The following is a 25,510-nucleotide window of genomic DNA, read 5'->3' as shown; positions in this document are numbered from 1 at the left end:
TAAAACTATGAAAAAATAATACTAACGTTAATTCTTTCATTTTTACTATTTTCATATTATTTAATTATTTTTTTGTATAACTACAATGTATTTAAATTAAATATTTTATAGGAAAAAATATTTTTAATATTATTACCTAACATATCATTTACACACAGATTGAGCTGCTGCAGTAGATTTTTTATTAAAAAGTTTATAATAGTTAACAAATTACGTTACATGATGAGTGAATGAAACATTCCACTAAAGGAACGTGCCGCTAAATTTTGCCCATAACGAATGCATAAATAAATAGATAAATGAGTCCCAACAACATTATCATTAAATAATCTTTTTCTATATTATGTATAAATATGATTTTTATATTACATTCATAATATATACGATAATGGTCGCAATTGAGTTCCATATAGTATACCATTATATATCACTCTTTAAAACAAATGTATTTTAACTTTTTGCTTTATATTTTATATGTAAATACTAAGCCAACTTAATTGAAATCTATTTAAACTAGAGCTTTCAAAAATTTGATACCATAAGGTATTCGAATATCGAATAGTAAAATTAAAAGAATTCGAATAGGTTCTGAATTATAAACAGTCTGAAAAAATAATTTTGTGTAAGTAAAATAAATACTGTGATGGAGCTTGTAATTTAAATTACTCGTAGGTCTAATCAATTTTTCCCACTGAAATGAATTGAAATGGATTAATAACAATTATTGAAATAGTAAATACATACAATATAAATTAATGATAAGGTTTTTTGGTTACGTAATATGTTTTTTTTGCTCCTATGTTAAGTTAATTTTTTTAATAAAAAAATACTTGCGTCTCGATATACTCGTAAGTCAAGTTACTTTTAAGTCGAGGTTCCACCACAATTGACTTTTTCTGAATGTATATACCTTCAGAAAAGAGCAATTTAAATGAGCAATATATAAAATATTTTTTTCATAAAATTAATTGCTTGTGCATTATTATTAGACAGACTAGGACAGGGTCAGACTGGTTAGAACAGTGAACATCTTATGTATATCTTTCTGCAACAAATCCTTTTCCTTTTGGAAGGAAACGGCCGGTGTCGCCTCATTCACCGTCCACTCGCATATATTTAAATTAAATAACATATTAACTATATTTCAATAAATAATACTGCAGCGGCTCAATCAGTGTGTAAATGACACCTGTAACCACCCGTCCGCCAAACTTATATCTCTTAAAATAATTCTCTAATAAATAGCACTCTGGTGCTTTTACAGTAGCCGATGCTTTCCATGTAATTTTCGATTATATTTTCATACATTCCGGGTGGTATTTTGGCAGATATTGGTTTTTAGGTGCTCCGACGTTTCGGGTTTGTCGGCGTAGACACGAAGCGTAACCCCCACAAAAAATCCAACGGCGTTAAATTGCAAGATTTTGGTTGCTAGTTAATATCACCATAACGTCGAATAATGCGACCTGACAACTTTTCACGCAAAACATCCGACGTTGCACCCGATATGTGACGAGTTGCGCCGTATTCTTGGTGCCAAATATAATCGGTTATCATACACCTATGGGGCTCACCATTGACTGTTATAGTTTGACCTTTATTGTTTTAAAAAAAGTAAGACCCAGTGATGCCGCCTGACCACAACATGCACCAAACAGTCGTTTTTGAGCATGTAATGGTTTCTCGTGAATCACAAGAGGATTTTTTTTCGCCCCATTTACGGAAATTTTTCTTATTAACATACCCACAGAGGTGGAAATGTGTCTCATCAGGGAAGAAGATTTTGTTTGAAAAATCAACATCAACTATCCATGGCCTCTGAACTTTAGTTATTGTGTTATTTGAATTTTATACGGATGTAGGTGTAAGTCCAGATGTAAAATGCGCCAAAGGAAAGCACAAAAGGTGCGAACGCCTACGAATCGACAATTCTGGGTCTACAGCAGCTATATTCTCAGCTCAGCACAGTCTCTACCCTATCTCAAACGCTTCCAGTCTTTTAAATTTTTTTACTACCCAGCGAATTGTTCGCTCAGTAAGACGATAAAATTGGCCATAACACAGTTCGTACAGAATTGTTATTTGTGTAGAACAATTGAACAATTTTTACACGTTTAGGGGCGGTTAAGCGATACATTTGGTAAATGTATTGTTGCAAACTAACATTTGATACTTAGACACACGCACGCGTGATTATTGACAGCTGTCTGATTTTTACTGTTGCTAACATAGAAACTCGAACTGTATAGCGTCGTAGTATGGGAGGAGAACAAACATACTTTTTTGCTTTAATTGATCATTAAGGTAATTGAATTGTCTAATTGCGCAAATGAAAAGTTTAGGATTTAGTTTTCATTTATTTTGTATTTGTGTTGCTAACAAAAATAATTAAGAATTAGGGGTTTGCCGGAAAGGTTCGCGACCCCTCGCTGTCAGTCGGTTCGACCATATGTTGGGTTGTCACCGGTCTGAGGTGTCAGATGGTTCCTTAGCGAAAAAAACGATGATGCATGTTGGAATCCCCGAGCTGACCGTGGGGGAGATCAACCAGAAGTTCTCCGAGTTCATGGCGAACCAGGAGAACGCCGAAAGGGCCGCCGGCTACGTGTACGAGTCGCTGCTCGAGGACCTGACGATGGGCACGCTCTTCGAGTTCCATCACGGACTCAAGACGGGCCTGGCCGAGCTGATCGACGGGGAGCCGGAGCGCGAGGAGCCGCTCAAGATAGTGACGACGACCGACACCGACGTGTTCGGCTTGTCCGCTTCCAAGAAGACTCCGGACTCGAACTGCGCCTGTCCCAACTGCGACAGGCCGGTTTCCGCCACCAGGTTCGCGCCGCATCTCGAAAAGTGCATGGGTGAGCTCCGTTCTTTCAATAATACAATACTCCTTGTGTTTGAAACGCAGTTGCAAATCATCCATATATTAATGAAAAAGTATTTAAGAATATAACATCACTCTTTTTGCTCTCTCGTACGGATTGTATTTATTTTTAATGAATGTTTTTCCAGAAGATACCCAATGACTAACAAAATTTACGATATGCTTCTCAAAACAGGTAATTGCAGAAACTCATCGGAACTATATTCAAATTCTGGAAATTCGTTAACTCAAAACGAGACTTATCAATTTTGAAGGCTCTCAAGAGATGGCCAATGTGTTTGTTAGATATAATTATAAACCGTATACCGTGACACTGGGTCACGTTCAGATTTTACTTCTAATTACGACGAGACACAGCGTTTAACAAACCTTTAGTTTGGTTGATATTTCAAGTACATTTTTTCTTCAGGACCAGATTTTATCCCAGACTACATTCTTCAATTTATATTTAATTTCATTTTGAGATCCTCCTGTTTTCCAGAGTTGTGTAAATGCTCTAAGGCAGGGGTTCCCAACCCCGTGCCCGCGGGCGCCATGGTGCCCGCGGACCGATTTGTGTGCGCCCGCCACTATTCGACCGCAATAGAATTTTTTTCACAAACACTAATTAAAAATTTACTACACTCTCTCGAAGTTGTCCGAACCGAAGCTACAACTGAAATCGGCCGAGATCGCCGACTTTTTTCCGATTATAGCTCCTGTAAGTGGCAAAAAAGGAATCTTTGACGAGTCAGGTGGTGCCCGCCGCCCTACCGATATTGTAAAATGGGCTCTAGGACACAAAAAGGTTGGGAACCCCTGCTTTAAAGTCACCCCGATTCATTGATAACTACAGATGAATAGCATTGCTTTCAGCACCTACAAAATTATTTGAAATTATATTACATAAATACATTTTTAACCATTGCAGGTGTATGCTTTTCCAGCAGTGACATGGTTTCCGTCAATCTCGATCCACTGTCACTAATCTTAGGCTTTTTTCTAACTTTTTCGACTTCATTCATTAGAACAAGTCCAAAATATAAACTAAGCCAGCTCATCTCTCAGGGATACATAAGGAGAAGAAGAAGTTTAGACGGTATTCACATCTCGCAAATTGCTCTACAGTTTGTCTGCACTTCGATATTACACTATGTTTTAAAAATATGATAGCTATCCTTATAAATATAATTACAGACTTCTAATATGAAAGCATCGGTTAAAGTATATTCAAACCGAATTTTGGTCAATAGGAGGGCGATAAAACAATTATCTTTTCTCAGAAGTAAAAAATTCACATCAAAAGCAATAAAATCGCGTCGGCGCCGTTGCAGTGAGAACGCTCGGTACGAGTGTTCCCACTGCGACGGCGCCAATGCGATTTTATTGCTTTTGATGTGAATTTTTGATTTCTGAGAAGTGATAATTGTTTTTTGCACCCTCCTATTGGTCAAAATTTGGTTTACATATGCATCATTCGATTCTCACTTATTGTAAGTCACGATATTGTTATAAAAAGTCTTGATAAATCTAAATATTAAACCCTCCTCCCTGGAAAAAGCTAAAATGACATCCCTCTCGCTCATACCTAACCTGTCCATCAGTTTAGGTGCTAACAAGATTTTTTGTGAGATATTTCTAAAAGAAATAAATTATTGCCCATTTGCATTTATTAATGCTATATTTTTTTTAGTTCACATGATCGTCCTATATTTTATTCTAACCATTTGATATTTATTCTGACCCTAAATAATATAATTATGACCATTCATTGCTTTAATTCTGATCGTCCTATGTTTTTATTCTGACTGTATACAATTCTTAATCTAACTAATTAATAATCACTACTGGATTAGAATTTTTTTTTAAATTTAAATAGATAGTATACAAATTAAATCATATGACCCTAAATAATATAATTATGACCATGCTGTTAATAAAATTCTGACCGAGATTTGATTTTTATTCTGATTTATTTTATTTAAATTTTTTTAATATAAACTATTTTAATTTGAAAAAATTCTAATCCGGTAGAGCGATTATTAATTATTCATTTCAACGAGATACGAAATTGATTTATTGTGGTGAGCTTCGGTAAATCGTTCATTAGAAAATTCTACCCATTATTAAAACTAATATTTTACACATCATGGTAAAAACTACGAAAATGTGATCAGTACAAGTTTTTTACAAAGTAAGTTATCACCCCATTTATCTAGTACATTGCTAATTACATATTATTCAACAGGAATGGGCCGTAATAGTTCCCGTATCGCGTCTAGACGTATAGCTAGTAATAGTAAAGAACCCGCTCTCTACACCGGAATTGTCAGCGACGATGACGACGATGCCGACTGGGTGGGCGATCGTAAAAAGAAGAAAATTAGGACCAATGGCATTAAAAAGCAAACAAAGCTTAATAAGTATGTTTATTAACATCCGCGTGTATTGCGATTCTTCAATGAGAATGATGATTATTGATTTTTTTTAAATGATTTTAGTGGAACTTCTAAAATAGCATCGACCAATGGTGGAAACGCTGACGGTGGAAGCTCTAGTCAAGAGTCTGCCGGAATGAGCTACGAAAATATGACTGCGAATGAAAAAAAGACATTATTACTTCAAATGTGTGGTGTAGTATCAGAGCACACTAAAAAATTATGCACTAGGTAATTTAAATCTCTAATAAAGCGTGATTAAGGTGTGATACATATGATGATGTAATAAATGTTTTGTGTTTATTCAAGGTCGATGCGTTGTCCACAACATACAGAAGAACAAAGAAAGGCGTTGAGGAATAGCGTTTTAGATAATTTCAGCGCAGAGCATCCTGCGACAGAAGTAACTGCGACGGTGACACCCCACGACGTAGGTTCGCCGCCGGATTCTAGCCCCTCGTCTAGTTGCTCGTCTTCAAGTAGAAAGAGGGACAAACACCGCACAAAGGGCACCAAGAGGAGACGCGAGAAGACAAACCACTCACCCGGCAGGGAATAGATATTTTATAAAATTCAGTCAGTATCGATTAATTTATTTTTATTATGTTCGTATTACGACTACGTAAAGCTTTATAATGACACAGTTTTAAATGTTGACAGTACCTTAAGTAAAATCATAACACAAGCTACTTGAAATTGTTTAATGCGATCGAAGAATGTTAGTACTTCATTGTGTCGAATAATTTGCCGATTGATTGTTTTTTAATGAGATTTGGTAATTAAAAAACCAGACTGCATCTAAAAATAACAAAATTATATATTAAAAGAAGATCGTTGATCTTTTCGAGATAGTTAAGTTTATTTTTAAGCAATTGATCCTAATAATATAGGCACATGTGTCACTATTAGTGGGAGTATCTATAGCATCTTGCCTCAATCTTAGTTGTATCTGGCATCTTTTTAGTGATACAATATAATTGGTTTATCTGTTTTTTGAATAATCAAAACTTGTATAATAACGGGTGTACAAATGAGTATTCGCTTTCTTTCATATCTTTATCCATATTTAAACTTTATTCTCAAAGTTGTCTGTCTTAAAAATAAGCGAATGAAACAGACTTCTGCATGACATTTTAGACCAATACAATTTTTATTCCTTGTCTCCGATATTTTTTATTTTGAACGTAATTAAAAAATATTTATATTCTGTTTGTTCTAAGAATGTATTTACCAGTCATGTACACTTGATACCACTCGTTATAACGAACGCATTACATTTAATAAGAAGTAGATAAACTAAGCAGCTTTAAAAAAGTGAATATTTATGTCAATCAATGAAATCAATTTCTCAATGTTTGTAGCTCTATTATTTTGTTGTTAAATTTAGAATGTGTAGTAGAATCATATTAAATTTTGCTTCAAGTACCTCTAATTCTCGATTCACAATGATAACAAATAAGCACAATGACAATTTAAAGAATGCTCTCGTGGTTCATTTTATGATGTAGTGTCATGGTTTATCTATCGCAAAAGTTATGTTATATCATCTACATCTTAGAAGCACTGTTTGCCAAGTCATATATAATATATAACGTATTTACTGTTGATTTGTGGTGTCATTTAGATAACTCAATTATAACATATACATTTTAGAATACACCCATAACTCGCTTTACGGCCTAGATACGTTCCACGAGACTTGGCCGCAAAGCGAAAAGCCGTATAACGAATCAATTATTCTAATACAAATTCAATGGGATCAGTTCCAAATTTGTTAAATATTTAACATGGTTTATCATTTAAAATGCATTTTATCTTTTTATTTCATTTAAATCAAAAATACATACATAACAAGTACATACATTTGTACATAAAATAATAACAGACTCCAAAAACCAACAATAATCCATAAACAAAAATGAAACAACTTCATGTTACATAAAATATGTGTATGAATACATACATAATTTTTTTTAAAATGGCTTTAATCTGAAGACGATGAAGAAATGGTAACCTGCAGATCAGTGTCGTTCTCATTTTTCGCTGGTAAGGATGGGCTTGGCTTAAAAAAATTGCCCAACGTTGTTTGTCTTGCCTTTTTGTCTCTTTCGTTCTTCAGTGATTAATAACAGCTAATGGCCGAGTTAATTCCTCGAGAAACTTTAGCGCTACGTTCGACGTCAGGATCGTTTTCAAGGAAGATGTTTATTCCTTGTTCGAAATAGGAAAAAGCTTTTGACAATTTTTTTGATGTTAGCTGTTTGAATACAACAGGCTCTGTCTCTTCATCAAATGCCGGTTCTGCTTGCAACTGAATGAGTTCCTTATATGAAAGGGGTTCCCTATCAGCTTCAAGTAGATCAAGCACGTTCGTTCAAACCTTCAAAGCCGAGATCATGTGCTAGATCCAAAATGTTTTGCCTAATTTCAGGAAGGCAATTAACTTCTGCATCACTACTTTTTACACATTCTGGCCATATTTTTTCCAAACATGGTTCATTGTTGTTAATTTTAATTCCTTCCATGATTCACTGATGCTGTCAACAGCATCCTTGATATTATAGTTTTTCCAAAATATTTTAATTGAAGATTTACCATCGGTTTCCATTATAAGTTGTCGGAAAGTTCGGCGTAGGTAATATGCCTTAAAAGGGGCTATTGCGCCCTGATCCATTGGTTGGATCAGAGCTGTTGTATTTTTCGGAAGGTACTCAATCATGACATCTTCAGATAGTTAGGATAAATTAGTAGGATGCCCTGGTGCATTATCCAAAATTAGCAAAGCTTTGTTGCTTAAGTTATTGTCTCGCAAATATTTTTTTACTTCTGTGCAAAAGTGATTTTTGAACCAATCCTCTAAAGTAGCTTTAGTCTTCCAAGCTTTCTTGTTGGATCTCCATATGACGAGTAATTGATTTTTATTTAGTCCTTTAAGAGGCCTTGGATTTTCGGACAAATATATTAAAAGTGGTTTTAGCTTAAAATCACCCGCGGCATTTGCACCAAATAGCAAAGTTAATCGTTCTTTAGACACCTTATAACTAGGCGCATTTTTTTCGGCTTTTGAAATGTACGTGCAATCAGGCATTCGCTTCCAATAAAGCCCTGTTTCATCTACGTTAAACACTTGTTCAGGTTTATGACCACCTCTTTCAATAATTCCCTTTAAAATGTTGGGATATTCCTTAGATGCGGCCTCATCGGCGCTAGCTGCTTCACCTTTCATTTTAAAATTATGCAAATTAAATCTATTTTAATTTTTTTTAAAAATCGACATCGAAAAAAAAGTTTTTTTGCCGTTATAGCGAAACATTTTAGGCCGTTAATCGAAAACGTGCCTTAATTGAAGAGGGCCGTTATAGCGAAAGGCCGTATAAAGAGCGGCCGTATAGCGAGGTATGGGTGTACTTATTACTTTAATAAAAGACTGAAACTCATTTGCACACCTATAACATTGAACTGCTTCTATGTTTGAGGATAGTTATATTAATATTAATACTCAATAAGGTTTAACATTATTTGTTTACCACTCGAATTACATATAAATATTATCCAAAATATGAGCATTGAACAAATTGTCTATAAATCCAGTGTTTAAAGTTAGAATACCTAAATATGTATATTCAAAATATGTTTTCAATGAAGTATGTATGTTATATGTAATAAAAATCACAATAGTTTATTCATAATGCTGTGATTGAAAGTAAAAAATAGTCAGATTTTGCTTGGTAAGTTACTTATTATTGCTGCTCTAGTATTATAATTTTATATTGGGAACAAAATGAGTTGATCAGTATGTGTTTTATATTTGTGTCTTAGAAAGTGACAAAACACTTGTATGTAATAATTTCCTAAATAAAATAAACGGTCTTTGTTTTTCTTCATATTTAGTGCAATGTCTTATTACAAATGCAGATAGCTATTAAAAAATAATTTATGTTTAAATAGTTCTAGATAAAATCATCGAGTTGATTGAACTGTTGATCTTTGACACTGTTTCTCTCCTTTGATACGAAACATCTTACGATTAAAATTGATTTGTCTACATATTTAAGTCGTAATTTTATTATAGAACGATAAATTTGGAAATGGAAAATATTAATGTTATTTGTGTCACAGTTGACTGAAATTTTCCTCAAGTTTCAATAATCTATATTAGATTATACAAAATTGTATTACAATTATAAAAAAATGACGAACGAATTTATGAAATTCTTATTAGGTAAATTAATGTAATTGTATAAAACTTGTGTTTGTTTCACTACAGTTTAATCTCATTCCATATATATGCATTAAATATAAATACCATATTATAATCCACATATCCATGTATGCAATTATGAATGTCTATAGTGTTAAAACGTTTATCTTATCTTCTCAATGGATGTAAATGTGCCAAACACGTCAATGTTTATTAACATATGTATGAGTGTCAATAGATGTCTTTTTGTGTTTTCTTTAAAGAAAATAAAAGTCAATATGTTTAAAATAACTACTTTATTAAATGCATAATTAACTCACATAAATATTTCAATGTTGTATATTGTAAACAAAGTTGATATGAGCGTAACAATAGCTCGGCGGAACGTTCGATCTAAGCGTATAAAAAGAGACTAATGAAAATTTCAATGTTTAACATTAAGCCACGTAATGTAATTGAAAATATTAATATGTAAATATATAAATCTACAGAAAATATTGCTTCAACTCTTTATTAATTACAACCGATTATCACACGTGCACATAAACACGCACTCGAGCACCAAATATATATTTAAAGAAATTTAATATAATTTAGACGATGATATGATAGCTAATATCATTAAGTTGGTTTTGTTTGAGCTTTCAAGATTTGAGCATCATGACGCTTGTCCTTATCTACCCGGACGGAAAAACAGTAGCAGCCGTAAGCACATTTCAATTATTATTGTATCACACGTTATAGTTTTAAAGCGTCTTAATTTTATTATAATAAAAATAAAATTATGATAATATATGTGTATATAAATAATTTAAAAATATAATAATATAACGTATCTTTGGTTGATTATTGTACATTATTACCAAATTCATATGCAGCATATTTTTTCGTTTAATAAAGCAACAATTATTAGACTCATTTTATAATTTAAAAATATTGGTTTCAGTCATATCATAAAAATATAATTCAGCTCCAAGGAACATAGATACGCTGCTCAAAAATATCTGGATTTTTAAAATAATTCATTAATGCAATGTCGTAGTTCTATCTTATTCTATTGTGACAGAACAACAATTTTGGCAAATATAAATTAGGTATAAAAAAATATTGTACGTAAAAATAAATTTCAAATCGTCTCGATTTTTTTCTTCTAAAGTCAAGTTTCGTAACATAAGACAATCACATATTATTGGTATCGCTCCATAATACTATGAAAATGCAAGACATTTAATCTCTTATGGGTTAATAAACATGTAGCATGTATATACTTAAAGTTAAATGATATAATATTAGGTTATTTCATATAAAGTAGCCAATTTTTACTCGGTCAAAAATGGACTATGATTGGAACAAGACAAACTGACCGAAATGCAAAAACAACATTTCAAAGCTGTTCTTCGTTAGTTTTCATAAACAATAGAGAACCAGAAGAGATCAGGATAATGGTTAGACAGCAAAGAAGCTCAAAAAACTTGCTCTAAAACTGAGTTTACACACGAAAAAAATTATGGTGACAGTATGGTGGTATTTTGAGGAAATCATTCATTAAACCAGGTAAAACTATTGTAACAGAATCATATTGTATGGAAATTTAAATCATGCATAGAAAATTAACCATAAATCACCCGATGTTGGTAAACAGACTTAGTGATATTACTCTATAATAATGCGAGAGAAATCATACTTTTGTGTAAAATTAATCGAATTAAGGTATTTATTGATCGTTAAATCGTAAGCAAATGGAGAATTTTTTATTAATAAAATTGTGGTAAAAAATAGTGTTTTATATCTCTCTAAAAAATTGGCGATTTTATATGAAACAATCTAATAAACTGCCTTTAAATTAACTTTATAGTTTTTGTCATATATTAATAAGCAAATTATTTACATATAGTTATATGTAAAATAATTTGCTTTTCACACCATTTAGATTTTGAAATAAAAAAAAATTGAGAAACACTATTTTGGTTTTAACAAAATTTTGTTAAAATAATAAGCGCTTCCACTGAAATTTTATGTTTAACTTATTCACTCATTAAAATATGTGAATTGCTTCGAAAAATACATAGATTTGAATAAAATTGATGTAAAAAATTAGTTCGCAAATTAAATACACCAGTCAATAAAATGTTTGGCTTAAAATTCTCATCAAACTTAAAAAAAGAAATACAAAATCACAAAATTTGCTTCAAAAGCAGTGAATGAAATTTTTAACATAAAATATTTTTCAAATAGCTGCGCTTTTTGTGTAGCACTAAATATTTCAATATAAATTGACCTAAGCTTTATATATTTTATTAAATTGACGTTGTTAATAATATATATTTTGAAAGAAGGCAATTAGTGAATTAAAGCTGACGTAGATGGAGAATCGTACATCGGATTACAGATGATGCTGTTGGAATCATTTGTTGACATCGTATCGTTATCCACGGTATCAACCTCCTGCAAAATAATGGATAAATCATATTACAATCCAAACAGTGCACGAATCACAATCAATAAAAAATAAATACCTTAATTATTTCCACTTTTACATTTACCAACATGAAATCTGGCATTAAAATACACCTTAATATTATCAAACATAAAGAGACGATCCAGCAAGTCGTGTAAATCCAACTCGATATAATTGTCAACAAAACGTATACATTTATCTTTGACTTGATCCCTTGATATTCAAAGCTAGAAAATGTGCAGAAAATTAGGTAATCAAATATTTGTGTTAAATTCATATTTAAAAGAAATACACTATACAGCAAGATTTTCGCCACAAATATAAGATAGATTACTATACAATTACATGGTGATTTTTATTATATATATATTGTTTTTGTCAAAAAATCTTGTGACTAGAAAAAAAATTAAAAACAGACTAAATTTTGTATAAATAATATTAGGAATTCTTTTACTAGCACAATACAGTTGTAAGTGAACTTAATAATATTTGGCTTTTTGTCAAAGCAATAAAAAAAGCGAAATTTTTTTAGAATAAAATATTGTCGGCTGAATCAGCTCGTTGAAAAAATATTTATGTTAAATACCCAACAAAAATTATTGTTAAAAGTATTCAAAAGCAATGTAGAAACGTAGTAAAAATGTTATTATAAACATAACAAATGCTACTTTATATATTTATAGATATTTATAATAAGATAATACTGTATAAAACATATTTAAGTCTTGTGCTACTAACTTATCTATTCCGGAGATGAAATTTAATTGCGCATTGAAATTGTTCAAACCGTCAGTCAACCACTCAGAGACCACAATACTCAAGATGCTATATACAAGTGTGAATAATGAAAAAGGTAATATAATTCTCCACGGTTGTGTTAATCTATAAACATAAAATATATGTACATCATTATAATAAGAGTGTATTAACATATTTATTGACATTTTATATGAATATGTACAAGATATGATTAGATTTATACCCAGAAATTGATCTTCCAGAATTGGAACACATTAAGAAAAACGTTAACCATACAATTCCAAATATCACTGACAGTAGTGGATTATATAGAGATCCGTAGCATGCGTTATCGTTAGACCATTGCGATTTCATAAAATCTATAGGTAAATCTAGAGAAAAAGCATTTTATTTTAACATTTAATAATTGAAACATTCCTTTCATGTTTTTCTAAATAGAAATTATTCATTATTTTAATATATAATACAAATATACAATAAAAAGTAAACGTAAAATTAAGACAAGAAATATACAGTGATATTATGTACATAAAATAGTTAAATATAAAATATGTACTACCTGTTTTTTTGTAAGTTATGTTTTGTAAATAGTTATTGGAGTGGTAATTCGAGTCGTTTGTAATCCTGATACTTTTCGGATTAAGAATACAGTTCATATCAAACGCCGCTATAAGTATGTGGAATAGTACAACACATACCATGCTACTTATTGTACCCAAAATCAATAGAAATATATGACAGCCTGAAAAAAGCATATAATTAATAGTTTATATTTGAATTTCAATTTACTAATGTAATAGAGTACCGCTCCAAAATCCATTTATTGCGTCATAATCGCGTTCAATTAATAATTGGTGATGCATTATGCGCAGTTTTAGTAAAACGTGTTTTAAAAATATTAATTAAGCAATATTCGTCGATATGTAATGAGAGCTTGTGTTTATATGCGTTTAAAACAATTAATATAACATTAGAAAGTACTAGAATTGATGTAACCCAATATTAATAGTACATAATCAGTATTCGATTTGTTTACACATCCGCATTATCGCATATGACATATCTGTCAGTGACTATATTGCCATGAGTAAAAAAACGTTTCTTTTTTTGAACAAAGTGCATAATAAATGATAATAATCAGGATATTTAATCCTTTCAACGCCAAGCGCATGATATCATGCGCAAGTAAATCTACTGTCTAACGCCAAGCGCATGATATGATGCGCTCGTTAAAACCTTCGTTTTTTAAAGAAACGGAAAGGTAAAAGTTGGCAATATATGTTTTAAAAATCAGTTTGAGTTCCTAGTAAACGATTTCAGTGATTTTATTTATAGAATTTGCGATGAAACAGTGGTATATATAATTATAAAGTCACGCCTTAATTTTAGTCGTTTGTATTTCGCGCGCGGTTTCGATCGTGCTTCTTTAGACCACTTTTAGGGTTAGCACAAACGCATCGCGGAAATTCGTTTTTTTATACTTTAATTTATGAATCGAAATTAAATTATGTCATCAATATTTCAATGATAATTGTGATTTGTAAATACTTGTGAATATATTTATACGTTATTTCGACTGTTTTAATATTGTCAACTGTTTTTGTGATTGGTTTTTATTGTTTGTAATAATTAAATAATAATAATAATAATTACTATTAAATACTTATAAATAAATATAAATAAGATATAATTAATAAAATCTTAATATTAACTCTTAGTAAATATTAAATAATAATAATAATAACAAAAACGATTCCTTGTCGTAGAATCATTTTATTTTACTTCTATTATTTTATAATTTATTTGTAATGTGTTTATTTATTTACATTAAATTAATACCATCGTGACCTAACATGTTACCCCAATGCATCACGATGGTCGAAAATTTTATTATTTATTGTATATATATATGTGTGTGTGTAATATATATTACATATTCCGCCTGGAGTGTAGATATGTTGCACTCTTGCCGGTCCCAAGCCCGGATAAAGGAGGAGGGTTTCTATCATGGAGCAAACCAACCAACGTGGATAAATCCAAATAGTTATGAAAAAATCACAAAGAAATAATAAATCCGCCCCGATTCATAATGACCTAGACCATGGTTTCCCAAACTATGTTCCGCGGAACACTAGTGTTCCGCGAATCCAAAATATGTGTTCCATGGAGCCTAAATAGATATTTCACAAAAATTTGGAGTAAATTAAAAGAATGAACATATTCTAATTCATAATGAAGGCGAAGATTTTAGTACCTAGAAGTTGGGTACAGCAAAATAATTTAAGTGTTCCGCCAAAATTTTCGGATTTACGAAGTGTTCCGTCGCTCAAAAAGTTTGGGAAACCCTGACCTAGACGATCGAAATCTAGATAAACGATTGGACTTCAATTTTGGAAGCTGGAATGTGCAATATTACAACCAGGAAAAATGCAAACAATAGCGGAAGAAATACTAAAACTCAAGATATATCTAGAAGCCCTACAAGAAATTAGGTGGAAAGGCCAAAACCAATCACCGGTTGTAGTGCCGTGGAAGAAGAAGAAGAATATGTATATATTATAAATTATACATATAATTATATATAGTTAAATGTAACATCGTATCTTGCTATCAAGTTTTATTATTTATTATTTTTATATATAAAGAAATATGACAACCTGCAACAACAACCAATTGTAAACACCATTGATCAAAAACAAACGGTTTGGTTATTAGGGTTATTTTTGTGTACGATATATGTGATTTTGTATGCATCAAAGAAATCTTGTCGATTTGTAAATGTTTATAACAGGATGTAGGTCAGACGAAGAAAAAATGCGTTGCAGATTTATATATTAAAATTGTCTCAGTGTGAGCATGACCCTGCTTGTCGTTCGCTTGTATAGTGCCGCGCGCGTACATGTGTGTGTAGGTGTGTGTACGCGAGCCAACACGCGGACCAACAAATAGATTTAGTTTTGTTCACTTTATATTTCCAACAATACGACTAAAAATGTTTGTTTATTGATATAATTAGAATGTTTAAATCATGTTAATCATACATATATAATTTTAAAATATAAAAATTGAGTATTTTGGCTGTAATGATGTGTTAAACAGAGTAAGTAGCCAAAAAATTATATCGCTAAAAACGCATGGCGTACAGCGAGTAATTAAGAATTTACCGGTCGGCGGTCTAAGGGTTAAAATTAGAAATTTTTCAATTCATTTCAAAAGGTACATAAATTTATTGAAATACGATACATACCAGCATATGTTTTAGTAATTCACTTCAGTGAATTATTAAAATGTATATGTATATAATTTATATATACGAAATATATATATATATATATATAAAAAATGTATGTATATATTTTTCAATATTTATCTTAAGACAGGATTAGTTAAAAGATGTTGACAAGAGGGTAAAAAATAATTGTTATATCATCCTGCTTTTCCCACTCATTCAACTAAAATATATCTATTATATCTATTTTAGAGCAATGTCACCTTTAAAAATATAAGCTATATCATAATGGGGACTTTATAACAATGTTGTGATATGTTTGCAAAAAATAATTTGAGAATGTTTTTTAAATAAGTATATGCTATTTTAGTCATTGAAACGAATTATGTCATACATGTGTGTATCAATATAAGTATTGTTAAAAAAACATTATTTGCAATCAGGGGCAGATTGACCTAATGGGCGATCAGGCATAGCATTTTAGGTCAATGCGATGGCCGCTATAAAGGATGCTGGTGGGAGCTAAAAACTTGGTCACCAGCAGGGATGCTTTCTCAAAATTTTACCAGGGGGATTCGCATTCGGAATGCAAACCTCCTGGTAAAATTTTAAACCTAACATAAACGAGTATAATAATAGTATAATGGTAATTTGATAATTTTAACAGCACACTTTACATAAAATATTGTGGGGGGGGGGGGGGCTTATTTATATATGTATTTATATTATTATGACTAAAACTTGGTGGTACTTTGGTAACATTGATGTGACGGCGGCCCACCAGGGCAGTAATATTCTTTTGGTGGATTTCGACGAATGGACAACATCGAAACTGACGAAAACCGAGGCAATTATTTGTAGTATGTAATAACATTACGAGGCATGTAATTGTAGTATGTATTAACACTCGAAATAGGCACAATAAATAATATTAAGTCGAAAAATAATTGAGAAGCGCAGGAATATTCTGCGCTTCGACGTAACTCTCCCGACGATAGGCAAACTAATTCTGAATTGAAACGCCGTCTGATGCGTGCATCAGAGCGAGTAGCTTGAGACATCTTCCCCCAGCTCTTTCGCTCTGTCACACGCGCTTGTGCATCATGCTCGCATACGTTCAAGCGAATTCGTCCGAAAGAAAATGAGATATACACACCAATCTCTCTCTTGCAAAATTCTCTGACAGAGCGGTATAGCATGGGCACGTGAAAGTTAAAACGGCAATTAAGAAAACCATAATATATTTAACAGGGCTGCGGAGTATCCGTAATTTTAATGTTCATTACGACTTTTCTACATATACATTTAATAAGTGAAAATTTTAAATGTGTTGTCCTTGTTCTAGAGAAATCAGAGCAGAAGCTCGGTTCATCTATCATTCTGAAAAAAATCTGCCGAATAAAATTAACTAGAATTTAAAAAAATAAAAAAGTCTGCCATAAAATATTTTTATATAATAATAAATATTTTTACTTTATTTTTTTATTTTTGCGCAAAATAAAAACAATATAAACGCTAAAAAGATTTAATATTGCCAGGGTGACGTGTTTACATCTGTCAGACGGCATTGGTATGTCTGGCTTTCACCAACGCAAGATGAGTGGTATCATCAATCTTAACGTTGGAGGCACCAGGTAAAAACAAATGAAATTTTTCGTGTAAATCTCAAAACTAACCGTTTAAGTTCGATTCCCATTGTCAAAGACACAGATTTAATCTTTTATTTTGTATTACTCATATGTGATAACATTCTTTTGATGTGTCAATTGGTAAGTCATTTTAATGAACGGTCGATTAATCGGTTAATGGTGTGTTCGGCCTTAAACACAGATCAGGCTGTGTTTTATATATCAATTTTATTAATAAACGATACAAATATAAATAAAGGATACAAATTATTTTGCAAATAATAACTTTTTAAAATTAAATGTTTAGTCGGCTGGAAAATGACTGTCACAAAACTTTATTGGTAGACTTTCAGGAGTCATTTAATAATAAATTATAATAATATGCAGTATTGGTGGACCTTTTTAAATTGCACTGATAAAACACGACCGTTCAACAGTTTGCTATTGGTTGTAAGAATTTAAATATATAGTTATCTAGCTCAATGTGCCACAACCTATAATTACAAACTAGTTCTACATCATTGAAGCAAATTTGGATCATCTTTATCTCCACTTGCATTTACAACTCGAAAATGAGAGTTGTGATGGTCTTCTAAACTGACGATATATGTACATACTACATATGTTTCAAAGTGATAAATTTTTTTTAACCCTTTAAGCGGTATCACCGTACATGTACTGCTATTATAGTTATATATTAACATATATAACTGAAGAAATAATAAATAAAAAAACATTATATTTAAATATTATTTTTTTTAAATTGATTTAATGTAAATGATTTTTATATAAAATTATACCAATCAATTAAAGAGTAGAAAATAAATGAACATAACAAAAAAATATAATATTGATTTAATAAAAAAGTATTGAGAGCCTCTGAATTGATATAAGAAAAATCTATAAAAGTCAAATAATATATAAAATAAATTACCGAAATTTAATAACAGAAAAGTGTTAAAATAAATCAAAGCAATAAAACGTTGGGAATCACTGTTTTTTATAATTTATTATAAATGAAATATAAAATAATAAATAAATAACAATTTAAATAGTTATATAAAAATATGTAAAATAAACAAATGTGTATAAATTAACTCACTACTCAGAGTTAAGAGACCATTAAAATATTTTCTTTTTATTTAAACATCTTTGTATTGTTTTATTATTACAGATTTTCCACATCATGGCAAACGCTCAAGTCGGTCCCAGATTCATTTTTTACAGCTCTGTCAAATGAAAGAATACCGACGCTGTTGGACGAAAACGGTGCTATTTTCATAGACCGGGATCCCAAGATGTTTTCCATAATCTTAAATTATCTTCGCACAAAAGACATTGATTTGAAAGACGTGAACATTAGGGCGTTAAAACATGAGGCTGACTATTTCGGCATAACTCCGTTGAGCAGAAGGCTCGCTTTGTGCGACGAAGCTATTCACTCCTCGTGCGGCGACGTGTTGTTCCATGGATATCTTCCACCGCCCGGTATACTAAATCTATTGATTATTAAAAATTGGCTTGTACTAATTATGAAACATTTATTTCAGCGACTATACCTTGCTCGAATTTTGGTAATAGTAGAAGCTCCATAAATAAATCTAGTCGTCCGAACAACATTAGTTCAAATGGAAGCGAACCATCTACAATCTGTAGAAATCACTCTAGAAACTCATCGTTGGATCTGCGCTTAATTGGTCGTGTTCCGGCTCCAGATCAAATAAGGTAAAATAAATCTTACGAGATCTGTAAACTTTGACTTATTACAATAATTTAATTTCAGATGTGGTAGAGGACACTCTCGTACTGCTTCATTAGATTTACGAAACGGTTCACAAGATCCCAAATCAACTAATAGATTAGAATGTAAGTTGTTATCATTTTTATACATGTACAGTACACAATGTGTATGCTTTTTATTTGTACTTTTTTAGTAAACGACCACTTGCGCGTGCAGATGATAAAGGCACACCACAATTGGATCGTTGTAGCTTATACTCATCTTGTCGTTGGATATCGGTATAAATTTGATTAATGATTATTCATATTTTAATATGTACTATTGGTTATCAACTGTGAGTAATTTATTTCAGTCTCACAGATACCAGTGGATGGTGCGTCTTGTTTCAATTACCGGTACAAGAAGCGCCTATTGAAAGAGTCGCTATAAATGCAAAAGGTGGTGAAGTAATGCTAGGTATTGCATGCGGTTCCCTGATCAAATTGTGGGCAATCGCACCATTGTTGGATCCTATAAGAAGAACATTAGTTGGTACGCTTTCAAAATCGCTTTCTGAAATGTAGACACAACTGCTGCAACTGTTATTATTTTTAGGTACATTTAATTTAGGTGTAAGGGTAGAGCATCTTTTATTCATCGGTACACAGCTCGTTGCATTGTCTTGTAATGGTAATTCAAACGGTGGACCAGGTACTGTACCAACAGGCGGTAAAGCTGGAGTTTGGCACACATCTACACAACATTGGCAGGTTCAAAATATCGAACCGCTCACGAGCTTCGATACGGCTGGATCGTTTCTGTTACTCGGAACGTTAAACGGCGCAATAAATTACATCGGTACAAGCCTTAAATCGTTTTATTAGCATAATATATATATTTAAATAATTAACATTAATTTTAGACATGCAAAAATTTCCATTAAGAATGAAAGATAATGATATACTAGTTACACAATTATATAGAGATCCTAATCATGAGCCGATCACTGCAATTTCTGTTTATCTAACACCGAAAACAAGTAAGTTTATGCTAAGTTAGAATATATGCAAAATAAAGCTTTTCTAACATGATTTAAAATGGCAGGTCTTTGTGGAAATTGGATTGAAATAGCTTACGGAACAAGGGGCGGATCTGTCAGAGTTATAGTTCAGCATCCAGAAACTGTCGGACATGGTCCTCAATTATTTCAAACGTTCACTGTACACCAAAGCCCCGTGATGAAGGTAAATAAGTTGTTATATATCTTTGTGTTAGATATTAACATGCATTTCTAACTTTGTAGGTGTCTTTGTCAGAGAAATATTTAGTGTCTGTTTGTAGTGAATACAATCATGTGCGCTCTTGGAAAGTAACGAGGTTTAGAGGAATGATATCGACTCAACCGGGGACCACACCTGAGGCATCTTTTAAGGTTCTGTCGCTAGAATCAAACGATTTGAATACAATGCCGGCAAACGATTGCGGTAATTATTAATATGAAATAATTAGCTTATCGGCTGTATGTATATTCTTATAAACAATTTTTAGGGCCTTATGGTGAACAAGATGAAGAGCAAATATTTGTTCAAAAAGTCGTTCATGAAACGGACACATTATATGTACGTCTCGCTTCTAATGGTAAAAGGTAATGCTTACAAGATATTTATTTCATTAAATCTTTTATTACAATGTTCCTTTTTAAATAATTTCGATGTAAATAATCATAGTTAATTTCTATCTAAAACTCCAAACTCAATTTTAATTACAGTTCTATTATTTATTGTACGTATACATAATGAATTTAAAGCTTAGTTTCAGGCTTTATTACCAGTGAAAATATATTTTCACTGGCATATAAGTGAAACCATATCAGAATACATTTTCATCAGTAGATGTATATTTGAACTAGTGAAAATATAATTAGTTTGACAGGTGCTAGTGAAATTATATGCTGTCCTAAACCAATTAAATAGTCAGAATTCAAATCAACTTTGGGTCAGAATAAATATCAAATGGTTAGAATAAAAATATAGGACGATCATGTGAATTAAAAATAATATAACATTTATAAATTATTTATTTTAGAAATATCTTAAAAAATCTTGTTAGCACCTAAACTGTTAAACAGGTTAGTTGTGAGCAACAGGGACGTCATTTTAACTTTTTCCAGGGGGGGGGGGGGGCAAAAGTTGGCTAGCAAGTGGTCGTTTTTTTAATATTTAGATTTATTAAGACATTTTGCAACAATATTACGACTAATAAGTGAGAAACGAATGATACATATCTAAATCGAATTTTGACATTAAAAACAATTATCCTTTCTCAGAAGTCAAAAATTCATGTCAAAAGAAATAAAATCGTGCCGTCACCGTGGTAGTGGATACGTTCGGTAATCTAGCCTTCATACTATGACTTTTATTATAATATTAGAAATTAAATAAGGAACATATAAACCGAATTTTGACCAATAGGAGAGCGCAAAAAACAATTATCACTTCTCAGATATCAATAATTCACGTCAAACGCAATAAAATCGTGTCTGCGCCGTCGCAGTAGAAATGCTTCCCGAGCATTCCCACTGCAACGGCGCCTATACGATTTTATTGCTTTTGACATGAATTTTTGACTTCTGAGAAGTGATAATGGTTTTTGCGCCTTCCTATTGACCAAAATTCGGTTTAAATATACTTATATCAATGCTCGTATATCAGAAGTCCGTAATTATATCGATGAGGAGCTATCATATTTTTAAAACTTAGTGTAATATCGAAATTCGGACAAACTGGAGCAATATGTGAGATGTTGGACAGGTTAGGTGCGAGCGAGTGTTAGAACAGTGAACACCCCATGAATAATTTTCCACGAATCTATTTAATTGTATGTAGAGCGCGAAGGTATTCAGAGGTATTAAACCGAACATATTGGCCCTAAAACACCTTGATCGACCAGTTGTATCAACCTTCAGAGTTACAGTAATAACAACATTTATATACGAAAACACTACTGCCAACTGAAAAAAAATGATAAAATAAATCATACCATTTCTAATATTTATTTTGGCTGTTAATTTTCTGACAGATTTATATGTATGGTGGTGATCTTTCACTATTTTGCGGTATTTAAATGTATGTATAATTGAAGAATCAATGAATAAAAATATTATATTTATATAATATATTAATGATTTTAATAGAAAATAATACTAATAAATTAAAGTGTACGAAATAAATGAACGTAAAAAAAAATATTTTAAATTCATTTTATAAAAAAATATTGAGATACTCTGAATTAATATAAAAAATACCATAAAAAACAAATAATGTATAAAATAAATTAAGGAAATTTAGTTAATTATTAAAACATACTAATACAAAAAAAGTAGGAAAATAATAAAAATACGTAGAACTAACTTACTTCCAGGTGTATACTAACAAATTATCAAATGTGTATAAATGAAGTCATTCAAAGGGTTATTTAAGTCAGTGACTAAGACCTGAATTATTTTTTAATTTCTATTTTTTTTGGAAAATTGGAATTTTCGAACAATATATTGTAGCGAATGTAATTCTTGGGGCTACGTAATTAAACGACCTTTTTTATAGAGCTGGCGAGGACCTGGGGTGTTAGACCGTTGTTATATATTGATTGAAAAAAAAAAAGAATGTATATTTAAACTAATAAAAATTAATTTAAAAAACACCCGCTTCACAAGTGAGCGGTGGTGTGTCAACACTGAGAACCGCCACAATATAATATATATATATATGCGGTTTTCATAGATTTTCCTAATCTCACCGAAGAATACTGTGAAGAATTATTAAAATAAAAATTGAGCTAGGTTATGCATTGTTACATATATTGATTGTAAACTGTAGTAATGTTTATAATTAATAAAATATATGTCAATGATTTACAGACTATTTTCTGTCAGGTGTATCACTACTTACTTAGCAGTTGCTAATTGTGCTTACCCTGTTTTAACACATTGAGCTAATGCCTATAATGTTGGAACGAAATATTTAATATAAATAAATAAAGTGCAATTAAAATGTTTGTACTTTAAAATTCATAAATATAAACTGTATATTAATATTAAATTCATTGATGTACTTTAAATCGGACTTCAATAATAAAAAAATGGCATATAGTTTAATTTAATTTAATAGACAATAAAACATATATTTATTTTCAACGTTGATTATCATGAAGAACAACGTTGCTTGTCGTGCATCATACTATACAAACAAGAGATTAAATTAATCAAATATATTATCATTAAAAAACACATACAGATATTTTATATGAAAATTAAACATAATAAAATGTACAATGTATTGGGCTCATTCTAAATATGTATTTACTGTTATCTTATTTTTTAAATCCACCCAATCGATTATGATATATGTACATATGACTGTATTTTATAAATACTAAAATTCTGTTATGTATGTATTATTAATAAACAGTTTTTTTATGAATTATGTATATTTACACTGAATTTTATGTTTATTAGAGTGTGTGTCATTCGTTCAGTGGACGGCTCATTCGTTACCTGTTTCATGGTAATGGAATGCGAAGGCGCTTTGAGGCCTAGAAGATTATTGTTGACCGGTCATAGTTCTGGTGCTACTCAAATGTGGGATTTGACAACTGCCCTCGACCGCATCAATAATGCTTCGAAAGGTAAATATATAAATAGCGTATATAATCAATATCAGACATTTCCATTTTAGAGCACAAGTTTTCTTTTCTTTTAAAAAATACATTTTAAAGTTATCAAACCTAAATAAATATAAGCAACTAATTACAGACCAACAATACTTTTATTTGGAGCTTTGTTGTTTCACCGTCTTTACTGTTTTTTATAAAGTTTCATTCTCACCATATACGTAGATAAAGATCGATTGAAAATATGTTTTATACCAAAATTAAAATATTTTACACAATTATATTTTTTGTGACGTACAGATGGAGACGAAGGAGCAGAAGGTGGACCTAGCGCTGATGAATTGGTTCGACTGGTGCAGCAGTACGAGTTGCATTGTACGGCACCTCCATCTCCACATAGACCACATCATTAATAATATATAATATTAATACTAATAAATATTAATCCCTGATTTTTTGGACGCTGGACAAATTTGAGATATTTAAGGAAATAATTTACTGTTTAATATAAATTAGAATTATTGTTGTTGTTTTTAAATAAAATATACATGAATTGCAAATGACTTCGCATAATGTGACTGATAATAATTAAGCATTATTTTTCAAACGTGTAAATACTCTATCACTCATCTTTTAATTAAAGTCACTTTAATTTAATAAAGTTCTTAATTATATTTTGCCCTTTAATGTTCAACATAAAGATTGACTCAAAAAAATAGATTTAAATACTAATGTATTGTAAACCGTTAATGTTACAGAATAGCTAGAACTATGTTTCATTTGATATGCTTTCTTAAAACGAGTGATAAAACATCAATAGGAGGAGATTAAAATCAACATTATTTATTTTTCTATAGCATTAACGGTTCTTCGTATCATTTTACGGTCATAAAATCTTTTTTACTATTATAGATATATGGTGAAATCATTCCTTAAATATTTTGATGTGTTTAATAGTTGTTGTCGCTTGGTTCTTATTTGATTTTTCTATTCTATTAACAATAGCTATGATTTTACTAATACTAATTATATGTATATAAAAGTGTTAGTGAAAAATTGTAGTATCAGAAGTGTTCTGGGAATATTTTTGAATTATCTAATCATATTTATAATTTTATTTGTTTTTCTACTTTAGATAACGATTATAATTTTTATTTTTTGTTTTCAGAACTGTGGATTATCAATATCTTAGCATGCTGATTGAATGGAAAATTATTGTTTATTTTTTCGTACTAAATTGTAATACACAAATCATTATATTTTAAAATATTTATTAAGGAACAGATCTGTATAAATTTATTTTTATTTTTAAGATAATACATTATTATTTTTTAACAATATATCCAAAGTGTTTTCTTACACATTTAAATTAACGCTAATCAATTAGTAAAAAACTGAAACCCCATTTATTATTTCATTGAAATATATTAGCTTATAATATTTTTTTTATAAGAGTGTTAAACTCTGTTTTAAAATAAGTTACGATGTTAAAACTCTACTTTAATATGTATCAAAATCTGAAGGTTACTTCTGTCAGTGCATA

The 25,510-nt window shown here is 30.8% G+C and overlaps 3 protein-coding genes across 4 annotated transcripts; 2 read left to right on the top strand and 1 right to left on the bottom strand.

The window, feature by feature from the left end:
• The first annotated feature begins 708 nt into the window (after window positions 1-708).
• Sgf11 (SAGA associated factor 11kDa) lies at window positions 709-10,000 on the top strand. The gene is made up of 4 exons (XM_088189251.1): window positions 709-2,861; window positions 5,115-5,289; window positions 5,368-5,535; window positions 5,614-10,000. Exons 1-4 carry the CDS (start codon window positions 2,450-2,452, stop codon window positions 5,861-5,863), a joined length of 1,005 nt encoding a protein of 334 aa, XP_088045377.1. The 5' UTR covers window positions 709-2,449; the 3' UTR covers window positions 5,864-10,000.
• Window positions 10,001-10,666: 666 nt separating this feature from the next.
• On the bottom strand, window positions 10,667-13,808 carry LOC148233409 (uncharacterized). The gene is made up of 6 exons (XM_088189252.1): window positions 13,528-13,808; window positions 13,282-13,464; window positions 12,946-13,093; window positions 12,702-12,845; window positions 12,022-12,190; window positions 10,667-11,950 (listed from the first exon to the last, which is right to left on the bottom strand). The coding sequence occupies exons 1-6, from the start codon at window positions 13,583-13,585 to the stop codon at window positions 11,846-11,848; spliced, it is 807 nt and encodes a 268-aa protein (XP_088045378.1). The 5' UTR covers window positions 13,586-13,808; the 3' UTR covers window positions 10,667-11,845.
• A 3,682-nt stretch (window positions 13,809-17,490) lies between these two features.
• On the top strand, window positions 17,491-25,305 carry LOC148233408 (BTB/POZ domain-containing protein KCTD3). Of its 2 annotated transcripts, XM_088190565.1 has the most exons (14): window positions 17,491-17,585; window positions 18,754-19,067; window positions 19,130-19,304; window positions 19,363-19,445; window positions 19,514-19,598; window positions 19,673-19,851; window positions 19,915-20,157; window positions 20,222-20,338; window positions 20,404-20,543; window positions 20,603-20,783; window positions 20,848-20,944; window positions 23,813-23,982; window positions 24,268-24,342; window positions 25,136-25,305. In XM_088190565.1, coding segments are annotated over exons 1-14 (1,923 nt in total). In that variant the 5' UTR covers window positions 17,491-17,523; the 3' UTR covers window positions 25,138-25,305. The 2 variants fall into 2 exon arrangements, with proteins under 2 accessions (XP_088046691.1, XP_088046690.1); XM_088190564.1 differs by lacking the exon at window positions 25,136-25,305 and having other exon boundaries at window positions 24,268-24,496.
• The last annotated feature ends 205 nt before the right edge of the window (window positions 25,306-25,510 follow it).

The sequence above is a fragment of the Plectrocnemia conspersa genome, unplaced genomic scaffold, assembly GCF_051122295.1.
Source record: "Plectrocnemia conspersa isolate PC_06_02 unplaced genomic scaffold, ASM5112229v1 ptg000008l, whole genome shotgun sequence".
Taxonomy (NCBI): domain Eukaryota; kingdom Metazoa; phylum Arthropoda; class Insecta; order Trichoptera; family Polycentropodidae; genus Plectrocnemia; species Plectrocnemia conspersa.
Note: the sequence above shows the minus strand (reverse complement) of the source record. Positions and strands in the feature narration are given on the sequence as shown.